This window comes from Boleophthalmus pectinirostris, unplaced genomic scaffold (genome assembly GCF_026225935.1).
Source record: "Boleophthalmus pectinirostris isolate CB_2022bp ecotype Guang Dong unplaced genomic scaffold, ASM2622593v1 HiC_scaffold_13, whole genome shotgun sequence".
NCBI classification, from domain to species: domain Eukaryota; kingdom Metazoa; phylum Chordata; class Actinopteri; order Gobiiformes; family Gobiidae; genus Boleophthalmus; species Boleophthalmus pectinirostris.
Window position 1 is genome coordinate 12,690,296 of NW_026571036.1, and position 16,205 is coordinate 12,706,500.

A 16,205-nucleotide genomic window follows, 5' to 3' on the forward strand; every position below is an offset into this window, starting at 1 on the left:
CAACTAAAAATTCACAAATCTCTTTTATAAAGTGACTTAAAGGGCCTTTTTTTGTTTGTTTTTCCCATGTATTTGAGCAAAGTGTGTCTTGCCCCATACAGATATAATGTACAAGCAGCTTTTGAGGTCAAAATTCTTCTATTTATGTATCCGATTCTTGGTTTATTGTGGTGGTGGTGGTGGTGGTTTATTGTCCAAGTATATGCAAGGGAGCTGTTAGTATGCTAGTTGTTGTTTGCTTTACCATGACGGTAAAACGCTGGTCTCTGAAAGTTGTCAAATGTGTTTACAAACTCATCACAGTGAATGATTAGGATGCTAGGAGTGCATAAGGTACCTTCAGGGTATCCTCAGGTTTGACTACTCCAAATTTAAGACTTTTAAAGACCTTTTTAAGACCACTTAAATTAAAATTAAGACCAACATCGCACCCATTATGCGGACGAAAAACACCAGATCCAATTCTAATAATGACTACATCTAAAATCTAAGAGTCACTGTGGATTAAACCTACACTTCCCCATGATCCATCTAATGTCTTCCTCCACTGTACTGATTGTTTTCTCATTGCCGCCGGCGCCAGAAACCAAAGTATTGTTTGCGCATACTCCAAATTAGACGTTCATTCATGTTATGTGATTTCACAATGTTTTTTTGTTCCTCCCTCATTTTAACATTGCACTGCAGCCCGGCTAAGTATATAAATATAGGCTAATGAAATTTAAGACCTTCGTGAAAAAAATAAGACTTGGACAAAGACTTCTTAAGGTCTTAAATAAGGAGCATGATATTTAAGACCTTTTTAAGACTTTTAGGACCCTGAGGCTAATGAGGAATAACTATGGACCACTGTAAACTGTTTAAAATGAAGTAGTTCTGTTTTTCACATTTGTAAGACAGTTAAAGTCAGTTTTTTTGTCTGTATTACACAATGAGACCAAATATTTTTAAACACTAGGAAATCCTAACTGTGATTTGGTTCTACTGCTAAATTAATCCATTTATCCAAATCAAGCAACTGACCTATAAATCAGGAATAGAACAATCTCAAGTCATTACGATGATATTGCAGTGTGGAAAAGGATCATAATGCATTAAAGGGGCACTATGAAAATTGTCTGCTGTATTTTAGCACCAATTTATTTCTTATCAATAATTACACATCTTCTGTACCAATAATCAAACAGTGCCTCTTAGCTATTGTCCATGTGAGCCTTCTGCACCTTATTGTGCTAATAGAATTTACTGATATAAATTTGTATATTTAGAAATGTGCACTCATTACAAGTCTGCTATGATCCAATTAAGCTTTGAACACCAAATACCAACGGTGACGATGCTAATGTCGGGATTCAAAGGTTAAGTATTCTAATCAATGCCACTGAGAGGAGCAGGGTAATTAGCCAGCATTTTAACATATTCATTGTAATGTAATGAGTGGAGAGACTTGATATAAAGTGAACTTCCACTTTTTGGACAACAAAGAGATAGAAGAAAGTTGGTTGAGCCGCTTTTAGCTTCTCCTACCTGCTGTTTTGAATCATTAGAGCGTATGGGATTAGGTGTAATAAAGGAGCTGTAACAACCAGCTGGTTCAAAGTCGGACTTGACAAGCTGCCAAAGAAGAGCGGAATGCTTTACCAGATGACAAGAGGAAAGTATAGTGGTGCTTTTCAAACTGGTTATGGTCTCATTAGAGTTTGCAGCCATCCATGACAATCTAACATTTAAAAGGTGCACAAGGCAGCATTTCTGATGGGACATTGACCATCTGCTCGTCTCCATAGAGATGTTATCGCTTAGTCTGGAATGTTCCACAGAATAGCTTTTTCTTCTTCTTTTTCTTGTTCAAAAACACAACGGAAAACATGCATTGTTATTGTAAGTGGGGTCACCTCTCCGCAACTTGGCCTAGTCAACTACTTGTCTCCATGGAGCAAGGTTTAATGCCATACTGTGGAATGTTGCAGTCAGAGGCGGCGCTACCATTAGGCAAAATAAGTGGCTGTGTCAGGCCCCCAAACCTGGAGGGGCCCCCAACCAATCGCCCTCAGTGCCACTAATGGCCGAAGCCTCTGAGCAATTTGATTTTCTCACAATATGACATTAAATTAGAGTATTTTACTTCAAGAAAATTTATAATAATATGTAATATATGTAAACTAACATGTAATTGTACTAGCAAAAAAATAAAACTTTCATTTCTGATTGTCTTGTAGGTAACCTAACTAATAAGACAAGTTTCCAATCCACCCTAATTCAAAAAGAGATATCTCAACAAAAGAGGAAAAACAGACAATAAATATATTTTAAAAAACAAACCAAACAAAAAACAAAACAAAAAAGGTGCATTATAGTAAGGGCCCCAAACTCAAGTTCGCCTAGGGCTCCCAAATTGATAACTCTGCCACTGATTGCAGTTACATAGTGTAGCACCTTTAAATAAATGTTCCAAATATAATCTCAAGGTTTGATCAAAATTTGACTTGGGTGCAAAATTCTATGAGTAGATTGAGTGAAAGTATATTGTCTAACTGCAAATAATTCTGAGAGGTGGGAAAATAGTACAAAGGCAACACTGGAGACGCTGGGATGAAACGCGAGACAGACATGACGGTTCTTTGCCCTGATTATGTAATAAAATGAGAACTGTGCCGTAGCTGTGTCAATGGAGTTCTTCATGTTTTTGTTCTGAAGTGCTGGGTTAAATATGGCAGCAACCAAACCAATCTGTTTTGTTCTCTTATTTATTTTTAGATTTACTGTTATTGTTTATGCCCTTAGCAAATGCTTCCAAAGGTTGAGAACGTGGAGGATTTTTAATCACATTTTCCCCAATTTCAATTTGTCATACCCTGATGCTGAAGTAAAAGTTCTTCACAAAATTCAAACTCAAACTTTAAGGTACCTATGGGGCATTTGATTTTTAAGGCCTCTTGTCTCTTTTCCAGACACACTGGATCAAAACACAAGAACACAAGAGGTGCTGCTTGAGCTCTTGAGTCTTACAAGTGAAGTCTTAAAGGAGGTTGGGTGTGGGTGGTTACAGAATCAAACCATTTCAAGTACAGTGTCCACTGATATTGGCAATCACTGGCAAATATGAGCTAATTATCCTGAGAACTGGTTCTGAATGTTTTACACTCTGGATCATGTGTGCCAACCGTCTTAAATATCTTAATGCCACTGGAAACAGGGCAAAATAATTTTATGTACACATAGATGTTGGAGTTTATGAGAGAGATCGAGGCTGTGTCAACAGAATTTCTGACATTTTTCTTCTTTAAGTAAACATATTCAAGCCAATTGTTTTTGTATAAAAGACACAATCCTTTGCAGTTGCAAAGCAATTACACTTTTCAGCAGCCCATGTAATAGCTACTTTAGAAGACGAGAATGTGTAGCTACAGTGGTGTGAGATTGGGGTCACAGCAGCATAATGCCCCTTTGCGGTACTTTTGTTAACTGTTCATTCTATACAATATGTAAGTGGAATTACAATGAACATGTAATCTATAAATGACATTGGCATGTACCCTATGGGGAGAGAGTATAATGAAAATGTACAGTGGGGCTTTAAAATCTTTGTAGTGGAATAGATTAATCAAAGAAACCAAGAATTAAAAGAAAAATAATGACAAAAGGATGGCCCCACAGAATGAGATGAAATTGTACATGTGAAGAGGGCTGTGTGCGAGAGGATCCTGCAAACAGACCAGTGTCACTACAGAGAAGATCTGTCAACCAGAGCAGACACAACAAGCTCTGCACGGAGCGGGAGAGCTTCCCCTGCTGTCTAATTGGCCAGTTAGCTGCGGCTAACGCTGTCAAGTACGTTCTGAAGAAAGCAGGAGGAGCCCATTAGTGCTACACACTCTCAGTGGTCCACTGCTTCATCCTTCTGTCCGTCACAAGACATGTTAACACAAGACTATTTGGTTTCATCAGCCGTCCAAAAATATACAAAGCTCCTTCAGTCAAACCAATGTGGCTTTGTCCCAGTCTGCCCTGTTTCTCAGTGCTGCTGAGAGGCTCAGATCCGAGTCTCATCCGTCCTGTCCCGGGAGCACTTTAGCCCTAATGAGGCACGTGCCGCTCCACTGGTCCTGTCCCACTGCTCCTGTCCCACAGCCTGACTGACAGGCGCTCTGCTGCAGATATAATCCTGCTGCTTTGCCCATTATTAGAGCTACGTCAACAGGAGGGATTTTCTCAACAGCCAAAAGGGAATTCTCATTTAGACAACAAAAAGAAACGTGGTCAAGTTTTCTCCAAATCACAGTATAAGTATAATCTCTCAGTCACCTACAGGTCAAGTTCATCTGCACAAAGGCATAGTAAATAACTACACTCTAGGAAATGAAGCAAGTGCTTTGCAAGTGCAATTGAAGGCAAAGCCAAAAGAAGAGAATTGTATTTTTAACCACTATTTATACATTGAATACTATCAAGCCAAAGTGTGAAAAGTATCAGACACCGAAGCTCCACAGCTCAAGTTGATTTGAGAAAAAAGCTTGTGATTTGCTGAGACGTGACAAAGTGATCTCTACACCTCGTCTTGGCCCCGCTCAGCCGCAGATACACCCAGCAAATGAAATCCGAAATTAAAGTCGCTGAGGTGGTACAGAGCTGGGCCTAAGGAGCATCTGCTAAGCCTGTGTTTTACCCATCACAGCTGCACTTAAACACATCACGGCTTTAGGGCAGCAGAGACTATGTGTTTTCAACATCAAGCATTAAAAAAACTATCTACAACCATGCTGTTTACAACTCCCCAAAATGTACTTCTGAACTTTAAGGGCAAAAAATATCAGGCTAGTTGATAATTTTGGTTCCATTTGGAGATTGTAATGCAAGTGGAAATAGCCCATGCAGACTTTAAAACGGCAATAATCCTAATGTGTCAATGAAGCAGATTTGGTCTTTAAGGAAGATTTAAGCTAGTAATAAGAGTTCATATGACTGATGTCGTTTGGCTTAGGAATATCCCCAGCACTGAAATGGCTTTACAAGTACTTTGTATCAGATGATTATGAAATTCAATAGGCCTAATAAATCAGAAGTTGAGTTAAACTAGTATATAAAAAGAATCTAGACCTGAGTAGGTACTGATATAATAAGTTCTTGATCTCTTTTAGAAGTAGCATGATCCCACAATAAAATGTTAATTGAGAAAAAAATACATTTTATTGTATTATGAAAGATGGAGAGGATAAAGAAGACTGAGATCACTGAGCTTTATATTAATTTTAAAAGTGTATCGTGTTGTAGGGATGGGACAATAACCAATATTGTTTATCGTGATAAAAAGGGTAGACAATAATCATTCGTAGGATATTTTATTTAATCGTGATCATCGCCGACAAATATAAATCGCCATTTCATCACCAGAATGTGCTGAAAAACGCTACTTATCCATGATTGTCTCTTCTACCTCGTTGTTTTCAAATCTATAACTTTTTTTTTTTTTAATAAGGTATCTATTCATATTATTAAAATTATAATTATGTGAACTGAGTGCCAAGCATTTTCCTTAGCATTAAAATCCAGTTTGAAATTTACAACAGTAAAAACTACAACAGTCTCTCTTCAAGTTTCAAAGTACCCAATTGAATTTCAGGTCTCAATTTTTATTTTTTATTTTTTGTCAGTGCTTTTCTTTAGACAGTGCCTTGCCAAGACAGTTGCATGTGGATGTCTGGATTTTATTATGTGCAGGTGGGGCAGTTGTTTTTAAAGTCAAAAGCTATAATTGGCCTCGTCACTGCTCTCTGGGGCTCAGACCAGTGGACCAGAAGTCCACAACAAGACGATTAAAAAGTCTGTTACCACGTCCCAGGCACAAGACAGAAAGCTCCTCTTGTTGTAAAGATATTGCCACGGGGACTACAGGGTATTCCTTTAGTGGAGGTGGCAGGCCAGTATTTAACCGCCAAGTGCCTTGCTGACAGGTTTCCGAGCGAGTTAGAGTTGAACTGTCAGGTGTGGTGGCACTTTATTGACCCTTTTTCTGACTCTGTGCTCTTGTTCCAGGAAGCATCCCCAGTGACCTGCCAGGCACTGTCCACTCTTCTTGGCAAATTAGCCTGCAGCAAAACAGGCGCGCAGAGTAGATTTGGGACCAGTCAACCAGTATTCAGTTTCCACCCAATTTGCATCATTCTCTTTCCTCTTTAGTGTTTTGGTCTGTAGGTTTTATTTGACAGGACTGTATGGCAGAAAATTAGGGTAAAGAACGGGGAGAGACATTTAGAAAATTGACAAAGCCGGGAATCAAACTAACGATGCTGAGGCCTCTGAATACTTAAAAATAAAGTTTCATGGCGATAAGTTAACATTTTTTAAATTATGGTTTGGTCAAAATCTATATTTGCAACTTGTAAGGTCTATGGTTGTAACATTAGATAAACTTGGAGAGCTGAAACTAAAATAGATAAAAGATGATAGGCAATTTTTTCCATGTATGTGAGCAAAATTCATCTTGCCCCAGGACAGATATAATATAAGCAGTTCTTAAAGTTAAAATAAGCTTGTCATGTGCTATCTGCATCCAAATATAAAGTGTTAGCATGCTAGTTGTTGCATTACTGTGAAAACAAAACTCTTCAATGGCTTCTCAAAGTTGTAAAAATTGCTTATAAAATCAAAGCGGTGTGAAAAATTAGGAAGCATAAGTGAAGAATAACTTTGGATCACAGCAAACGGTTTAAAATTAACTAGTTCTGTTTATCACATTTGTAGTAAAAATTAGGTACGGCACCTTTAAACGAATAAACACAAAGAAATTCCTGCAAATATAACTTCCCTTCATTCATTTATTGATTATCATAATTATTTGAGAATCCAATGTGCAATTTTATGCAAATCTAAAGATCAAAGTAACAGCAATTATTTAAAAGTTACAGACCAAAATAAGGATGAATGTGTGTGAACTCTTGACAGATAAATATTCGATAAGAAATCACTTCCAAATCTCAAAAACGCCACAGGCAAAGAGTGGGCCATTTTTAAAGAAGCTGGGGTGCTGTGCAAAAAGTGCAAGATAAATTGGGATCAGCCAGCATGACTGCAATCAGTAAATCTGAGAAAGCACACAAGCTCGGTCTCATCTATCCGTCTGACGCATACTAAGCAACTCGCACAAAAAAGATAGTTTTGCATATTTCATCATTCAAAAATAGCACTTTTCATTCTCTGTGCTCGGGTATAGTTTTTTCTTTTATTCAGTAGAGGTAGCATCACCACACAGTAGGGGTGTAATGATAATCCAAGTCTCACGATACGATATCGTCATGGTAAGAACCTCACGGTACAATATTTATTGCGATATCGTGGGAAAGCTCATGATATGGTGGGGAGGCTCACGATTAGGGATGTAACAATATCCAAATCTCTCGGTTCGATATTTTCACGATATACATCTCACGGTACGATATTTACTGCGATATTTTGCGGAGGCTAACAAAACTATAAATACGCCACTTTTTCCTGTTAAAATTCCTTGACAAGACTTAATCCAAAGAACTAAGACTTAAAGTGCTTAGAACAAGCAAAGGAGCAAAGGATTATGGTCTATGTAGTTCCCTCTGTATTTTTATTGCTGCACCATAACTCTTCATTTAAGCAAAGAGACTTATAATTCTATATATTGTGATGGTCCACGATATTATTGTGAGAACTTTGATGATGCGATATCACAATATTTCGGTTATTGTTACAAACCTACCACATAGTATAAGAAACAGTTTTATTTGTGGTAATATTTGTTGTAGTGTAGTAAAGAGAGGGAGTAAAGAGAGAGAACTCCATTAGAAGGAATGACCGGGAATATCCAATAGCACCACACTTTAATGATCAGAGACATGTTATTAGGTCTCTGTTTTTTTAGCATTGAGCATATCCATGACCGTATACTTAAACACAGGGAAGCATTTTGGATTTATACTCTCCAAACTTTAAGTCCAAAAGGACTCAATGACAATTTTAATCTTAGCATTTTTTTTTTAGACATGTGTTACATCAGGTCTCTTGCTTTGGGTGGGCTGTATATGGGCTATATTTTAAGATCCATTCTATATATATATATAGACGTGTATATGGCACGACAGCATTATTTTGTAGTTGGGTGAATATTTACTATGTCTATATGTATCCAGATATTCTTCTTATTTTTCTATTATTATTCAATGAGTTCTCTACTAATGATTAATATTTCATTATTATTATCAATACACTGTATGTTGATTGTCTTTGTTTTTTGAATTATGGGGTTTTGAGTGCACGGTTTCTTTATGACCTGTCACACTCAGGTGCTTGCCACACCCTATTTAAGATGGCCACCTGAGCTCTCATTCTGTTTTCCTGACGAAGGCCTAGTTGCACAGTTTTGTCCTAATAAATCTCACAATTTGCAAGTAAGACGGTGTGCGGGACATGTGGTACAAGGAGCAGATGTAGTAGTAGTAGTAGTAGAGATAGAAGTTGCTTGGCGTAGTATTGCATTTTCTCACTCCTAAACACAATTCCACAGCTGGTTGTCTGGTGCAATGCTGTGGGCTTTTGTACCGAAATGTGTTGTGTTTTTAAAATTTCCAAAGCAGAGCATAAAACACCTGCTGTGATTGCATTCAAACATCAGATGGTTACTTGCTTGTTCGCTGTGCGCCTTGTGGCAACTATTGTGAACACTTGAATGAAAAAAAAAGTCATTTTCAAAGCCAATCCTCACGACAGGCCGTCTACAAAAGAAATAATTGTATCTTTTTGGGTTTACAACATGTAGCGAGACGAGAATACAGCTTTAGCCACACCACGACAGCGCACGTAGCATCCCGAGGTCTGTTAGAGCTAATTCTCCTAAGCCCTGCGCACAGCTATGGAGAAAAACCATAGACAAACTCGAAGTATCAGGGGAGTACAAGCACTACAAAAAGACAGGCAAAAAATAACCCCTGTATTTTTATTATAGAATAAGATGTGCTTCAGAGAGGGAAATAAAGTTCAGAAGAAACAAATCTAGCAGTGTATCAGGGCACACTTAGGTTATGAAAGTCGAGAAAACTTTTTGTACAGGTAGACAAAATAGAAGTTTTATTATACCAGTGCTGTTTACTTTGTCCTTCCATTTGTATGTACTCATCAACTATGGCAAAAGTGGATAAGTACATTAACTTAGTTACTTTGTTTGTACATTTCAAAGTACTTTTCTAGCAGCATACTTTAACTCCTACTTGAGAAATATATTGCACTGTGTAACTCTTACTTGAGTAAAAGTTCCCACTTCCCACTGTGAGTAAGCCTGCAGGTGATTTGTGTTTCTTGCACCGCTCCTTCAGATTTTTCTTCAGATTCCAATTTTTAAATTAACTATATTATAAGGGATTTATAGAATAGCAGTGACAATAGCAGAAAAGAGAAAGTGAGAGAGTTAGCTAAAGATTTGGGAGTGAATCATGAGTTATATCTGCCTTTTAACATGTAAATACACAGTTTCCTAGTGCTTTTCTTTTTCTTTTAATGCTGTATTTGTATGAACTCCTGAGCATTGTGCCTCGAGGGTGCAGCTTGGGTCAGACACACAGAGATACTTAATAGTTTAGAGCTTTTGTCACACCCCGTTTTTTAGTCGACTAATCGATCAGCAGGGCTTTTTTGGTCGACTACAGGCCTATTATTAACATAAATGTATATATTTCTTTTATGTTATCAAAGATCTAGGGTTGAATACTCCCTATAGCAGCAACGAGTCAACAAAATGGGTTTAGCTGAGAAGATGAATAAAATTATTTTTCTGACAATATTGCACAAAAAATGTATTATTTACTTTATTATATTTAATCACCAATATCATATGCTCCCCAGTGAATGTAGGCCCTGCCAAAAACTGACCATTTTCCAGGGGATTGCCCAAAATTAACAGTTGCTATGACATTAATTACTTTAGATACTGCCAAAAAATATATTAGTTATAATAGAGAATTTTACTGCAATGAAAACACACAATCAAAGGCCTCTAGTTTCAAATGTAAACTGAAGAGTGCTTTGGACTACTTCGCTAATGGCTTTTTTCAAATGGCCTTTGTAGCAATCTAACAATTCAATTACAGTATAGATTAGAATTGATTAAGTAAGACTCACCTATTAACTGGTTGCCCCACACTGACAAAAGTTCCAGGTTTAATAGAAAAAAATAGCACATTTTACCAATATTCATGTTTGTGTTTAATACATATTAGTCCAATGGTGACAAAACATGACTGACTAAGTAAAAACCTTGGCTTCAAAGAAGCAGGTGACTTGGATAAACAATGGCAGAAGATAGAAACAAGGACGCCAATACACAGGAGGGCGAATCCACCTTGAATTATAATTAGCCGGAATAAACAAGGCCCTCTTGATTAGTCTTAAGCACAGGGAGTAGGAGCGAGACCAGATTTTAAATTAATCCAATAGGTGTGAGTCAACATGGTGAGAAATGATATCAACTCCCCAAGAGCCACCAGCCAAATGTTCATAATTAACATCAAATTAACCCAAAACTAGAAAACACGTGACAACAAAAAGCTCAACAATAGCATAGTACAAATGGATGCTAGAGACATGCACACATAACAGTTTCAAAATGCTGTGTAAATTTGTGATACCTTCATAATTTGTTATAATGCAATGTGCCAAAATAGATCTTAACTCTTAGTGTTGCTACATTAACATATTTCTGTCCAAGAAAGAAATATTCTGCCACAAGAAACAATTCGGTAAAAGTTAAGGCCACTAAAACACAATTAAAAAGGGGCTTCAAAAGAACAAAAGGTTTACAGACGCAAGTTGCAAATAACACTGCCACTGCTCCTCTACTACTAAAAGAGCCACTTTTGATAAGTTAACCCAAAACACTCTCATCAACTTCTACAGTGTGTCAAATAAAGTAAATTAAAGCAATTATTCTTTCACAAATGGCCCTCCTCAGACACTTGAACATCAGTTACCAACAGAATAAGAGCAGAGGTTTCTGAGGAGTGGTATTCTGAGTGGACGGGTCTTTAAGTCTCTGCAGCCTCACAGTCATGTCCTTGGGGAGGTCTTGTTTTTATGGTCTGTCACACCAGGACGACGCCCCAGGGCATACCAGGGACTATGGCTCCGGGATGACCCTTAATACCACAGTCTGGGCCTGAAGGCATGAAAGAACCCACTGACTTCTTTGTCGATTCAACAGTTCATAAACAACAAAAGATACCGAGCCATACTGTATGCATGCTCATTTTAACCATGATCACTAAATGAAAATGAAATGAATAGGCATTTAACAACTTGACTCTGTGAAAACCTTGAGAGAACTGATTTAACAGTATGCCATTATTGAAAAATATAATTCTACCTTGATATTAATAATGCAAATTTTCTGCTTTTGCAACAAAGCTTCTATTTTTAATCAAATAAATTGTTAATTGTGAGAAAAGTTAAAATGAACAAAAGTTGAAGAGTGTGCCGCGACTTCTTTCTGCCCTTGGAGGGGGAAGAGAGCATCTGAGTTCTTGGTCTTCTTGAGCTTGTTTTTTTAATGTTTTATTTTTTTCATTCAGCTTGTTCTTGACATTCTTCAGCTCCTTCTCTTATGATGTGTACAATTACATTTGAGGGGCTTCAGGGTGTTCACAAATGGGAATTGAAGTACTTTCTGTCCTGGTCTAGACTAACAATCTGGACCTGAACTGTGGGCAGGTCTTTGTGGGCCAGTTCAACACTGATCCTTTAAATGGAGGCCTCGGGTTCTATTGGATGGCCTCAGCTTCGTAATTGAGGGGATACCTATGATCGGACATATGATATAGCTGCAAATTCATAACACAAGCTATATTCGTTTTTGTTTTCCTAACTGATAAAAAAAAAGTTGCATGTCATATATATATTTATTTACCTATGACAGCAATCGAATAAAAACATACAATATGATATAAGATATGCACTAACCAGAAGAACAAAGTTAATGTTCTCTTTCATATTACACCACATTGCAGCACATCTTGAACCATCTCTTCAAATAATTGTCTTAGAAGCACAGAATGAAAAGTCGAAGTTCACACACTTACTGATCTCTTTCTCAACACCCCACAGAGTCAAGTCTTAGCCCCGATTCCACTCTGCCTGCTAATAACTTCAGCTCTGCCTCTCCCATTTTCAACAACACACAACTCACTCCACAAAGAATAAACAGACCCACAATAGATGGACTGATGACTCACGTCCCATTGCAGTGCATCCTCCCAGTGTGAGGTATTTCTACTCTATAGGCTTTTCAAGAATCACCAAGAAACACCAGGGACCTGCCCTAACAAGAGAAAGGCCAAGGAAAGAGCACGCTATTTCAAGTCAAACTCGATGGATACATTATTTACACATGACGACAGCTGTTACGTACAGTACTGTGTAGGAAGTTAGAGTGATCTGTCTGTAGGAAGGAGCTGTTTTTAAAGGTGCTGTACCTGATTTTTACTGTTTTAAAAATGTAAAAAAAAAAAAAAAAAAAAAAAAACATAGCTAGTTATTTTAAACGATTTGCAGTGGTCCAGAGCTATTTCTCACTTACCTTATGCATCTGACCAGCCTCACAGTGACGAGTTTATTAGTGTTCTTCACAACTTTCAGAGACCTTTCCGATCGGCTTTATAATTAGATGCATACAGTACACAGTGGGCACATTTTGACATCAAAGCTTTGAACAAAAGACAAAAAAGGTAGATTTTTGCATGTGATTCTAGATCTGGCCACTAAAGGTATAACATGGCAAATTGAGATGATTGCCTTGGTGGAGGTTTACAGTTTTAAAACTGTAATTCTGAACCTGATCCACACTTTTGTAACTTTCCCTTTCATATAAACCAGGACCTCACAGTAGAAGAGGAAAAATGTCATCTAGGTCTATCTTTATCGAAAATTAAAGTAAAAAAAAAAACATCAAAATCAACTGTGGTCATAAATTATTCACCAGCACACTTCACATGTCTGCTGGCAAGAGTGAGATAGCAGCAGACTACACGAATACTAAAAAATGCTTTCCCTCTTCCGACACTTATGGCGTTTGGTGACAACAACAAAAAAAACAAAAGTCGTAGAAAATAACAAATTTGTGACGAATGTGACGAGAAACATGATGAGGCTCACGGCATGTAGTTCTCTGGAGGGGACAAAGAGCTGGACTGTAGCCCGTAGCACATTATGCATGGTCACTTCCCCAGCTACACTGACCCGTCCAGGTTGATTAGCTGAATAAAGATGCTGTAATTAAAAGCTAATGAGTAGCAAAGGCCGTGCTTCTATTCACTGGTAAATCTGCAAGCTGCAAAGTATAATGAATTAACTCCTAGGAAGCACAAATCCCCCACAAACAACTTCAGCCTCATGAGTGGGAAGGCAAACTAATTGGTGCCGTCGGACATAATAAGAAGAAGCAGTAGTTTCCTCCGTGAAGACAGGAGGTGATAAAGTGGTGGACAGGGAGACTGACCGGGTGCCGTCTGCCTTCCAGCTGACTTTGTACGGGCTCTGCTCCAGGAAGCGAAGGTTCTGGCGGTCCATGGACACGGGCTGAGCTCCGGGGAATCCAGACCTGGAAGAGAAATGATGCGTTAGTGTTTAGAATAAGTTAGAAAAATTGGTGATGAGAGTTACTGAGAGTTAAAGTTACTGTTTCAACTAAAAGAGCAAATGTTCTTCCCTGTACCACTAAGGTTAATTACATCTATGTTAAGCTATAGATATATCAATTGTTTCTTCATTGAGGTTGCCAAATAGCTTTTTGTATATTTATTAAACATATTTAACCATTTATCTAGACTTTGGAGTGGCAAAAAGTAAACAGGTAGTTTGTCTTATTTAAATCATCAAACAAACACCTTCAAAGTATGCAAATAAGTCCTGGTATCTTCTTCAACCATGTTAAATTTTTTGGTAACAATTGTATTATTTTCCTTTTAAAACTAGAATTAATCAGTAAGCACACATTTTTCAATGATTGTCCAAGCACATTTTGTAAAGTATTCTTATTATACCAACTTTTACACATAATTAGCACACTCCTGCAGTACTCTATATAATATTATTGCAACATTTGTACTTCTTAACACAGTTTAATTTAGATCCCAGACCACTGAGACTGAACGGTATACACTATCTTACTTTAACTGCCCTTCTCGAAATTTACATGACAATTTGTTCTTGAGTTGTAAGATTCAAAGAGCAGCAGAAGGCTCCCTTATCTTACCCTAAGCCTGCTGTCTTCCCACCGTAGCCTCAGAAAATGAATATGTATGTGAAAACAAACACGGCCTGACCTTTAGGCAAACAGGGGCTTAGCATTTGTAAAGTGCGGCTCACACAAAATAACACAAACTCATAAATAAAAGTACACATAGTTGCACTGTAACACATAAAATGACCTTTCACTTGCACCAATCAATTTTAAAATATATTTAATACGCAAATGGGAGTCAATAGTCTGTTGGAGAGTCCGTTGTGTGTTTCTCTCTGTGGAGATATTTCTGCTTTTTCTGAAATGTTCCACAGTATGGGGCAACCTGATCAATTTTTGTTCAATTAAAGATGATTTTATGGTGAACAAAAACAAAAAACTGAATTCAAAAATATGTATTCTTATTGTGGGTTTGTTGTTCCACAGACGTGACCTGTAACATGGCCAGAAGTGCAAAGACCTGCTTGTCTAAAGACCTGCTTGTCATACTGTGGAAAGCAATAGTATTTGGAGGCAAGCAGACGTCCTCTACCAGAAAAGTTACATAATGCCCCTTTAAATCTGATTTATTTCGTTTTTTTTATGCTGGAATCAACCATAAAGCTTAGAAATCCAAAAATCTATAGTTGGATTGTGGCAGCCTAATAAGGAAGACTTGTGGGAAGCAGCAGGTAGTGAAAATAGCTGCATCGACTGTTGTGCCGCTTTGACAAGAAGACGGGGCAGAGCATCGCTGACGCCATCGAGTTTCATTAAAAAAACCTGCAAGTGCGTGTGTTTTTGTCTCTATATAAAAAAACATATCCCTGCCGCTATTGGCTGTCTAAAAGTGTCAAGATGGAAGACTAATGAGTCACTCGATGGCACAATGGCGAACACCCACGGCCCGCACAGTTTGTTCCCATCATGCTTTGCGCCTTACTTGTCCCACTCGGCCATCTCCTGACACAGGCGCTGGATCTGGCCCAGTTTCGGTTGGTTGGTGATCTGAGTGACGCCCTTCACCGTGATGCCTTCGAGGAACACCGCACCCTAGGACACAAGAGAGACACGTGAGGTTAGAATGGACAAGAGGCCCATTTGTTTAGAGCCGCCTCCGCCTCCTCAGTGACACCCTAACTCCAAAACAGATGTGGACCAGAACTCCCAGATGTGTAGTTACTATAAGAATAAAGAATTGTTATAGATTTTTTTTTTAAGTAGTACGTCTTTATTACAAGCAGCTGTGCTATCCAACACTGCGCAGAATTTGACATGTTGTGAAGTGAATCTTTGTGGAATATCGGTTACGTCATCTTATTCCATGGGGAAGTTGTGAAGAGTTAAGTGGGAGAGAAGGGAGTTGTGCTGCACGCTCCACCATGCTATACCTAGGCTAAAGAATTACTCATAATGACTAATTTTCCATTTAGATGTGTGAGGACTTTGTTGGCCTATCCATAAGTTTCAAAGTGATGAAAATATAACTTTTGAATTGAATGGGCAAAAGTCCTCAAATAGGTGCTATATTAGACAAAATTGATTCTTGTGAGGTTTAAGCCATGTGAGAATGTTGTCATCTCCTCAAAAACATACTCGAGAGTTGTGTTTTGTTTCATTCACATTATCACAAGGTGGAACCAAATGTTGTCAATTTGAGAGAAGAACTTGGCCTAAATATGCAGGATTTGTGTGAAACAATGACACAAAACACAACAGAATGGGCCCTTCAAACAGTACTGCAAGATGAAACCCAATGCAATAATAATGAGCCCCTCCACTTAACCTATGACATTGTTGTTGCAGTTTTTGATACTTTCTGTCTCCAAGCGATACAAATAACAAATTTTGCTTTTTTATGTAGCTGTTCGTTAGTCATAGCTGATATCTTGGGCTAACAGAATCTCCTGTCAACGTGACCTATCAGTCCAGCCCAGGCTGATTCATAACATCCAATAACATCCATTTTGCCAAACGG

At 38.0% G+C, this 16,205-nt stretch overlaps 1 protein-coding gene across 1 annotated transcript in view; it reads right to left on the bottom strand.

The window, feature by feature from the left end:
- The window catches only part of rngtt (RNA guanylyltransferase and 5'-phosphatase), a 149,788-nt gene that overhangs the window by 123,518 nt on the left and 10,065 nt on the right, over nucleotides 1-16,205 (bottom strand). Inside the window, exons 7-8 of the mRNA XM_020939046.2 lie at nucleotides 15,171-15,280; nucleotides 13,505-13,606 (exon numbers count right to left, since the gene is read on the bottom strand). Of these exons, the coding sequence (XP_020794705.1) occupies nucleotides 13,505-13,606; nucleotides 15,171-15,280 (212 nt within the window). The remainder of the gene's footprint in view (nucleotides 1-13,504; nucleotides 13,607-15,170; nucleotides 15,281-16,205) is intronic.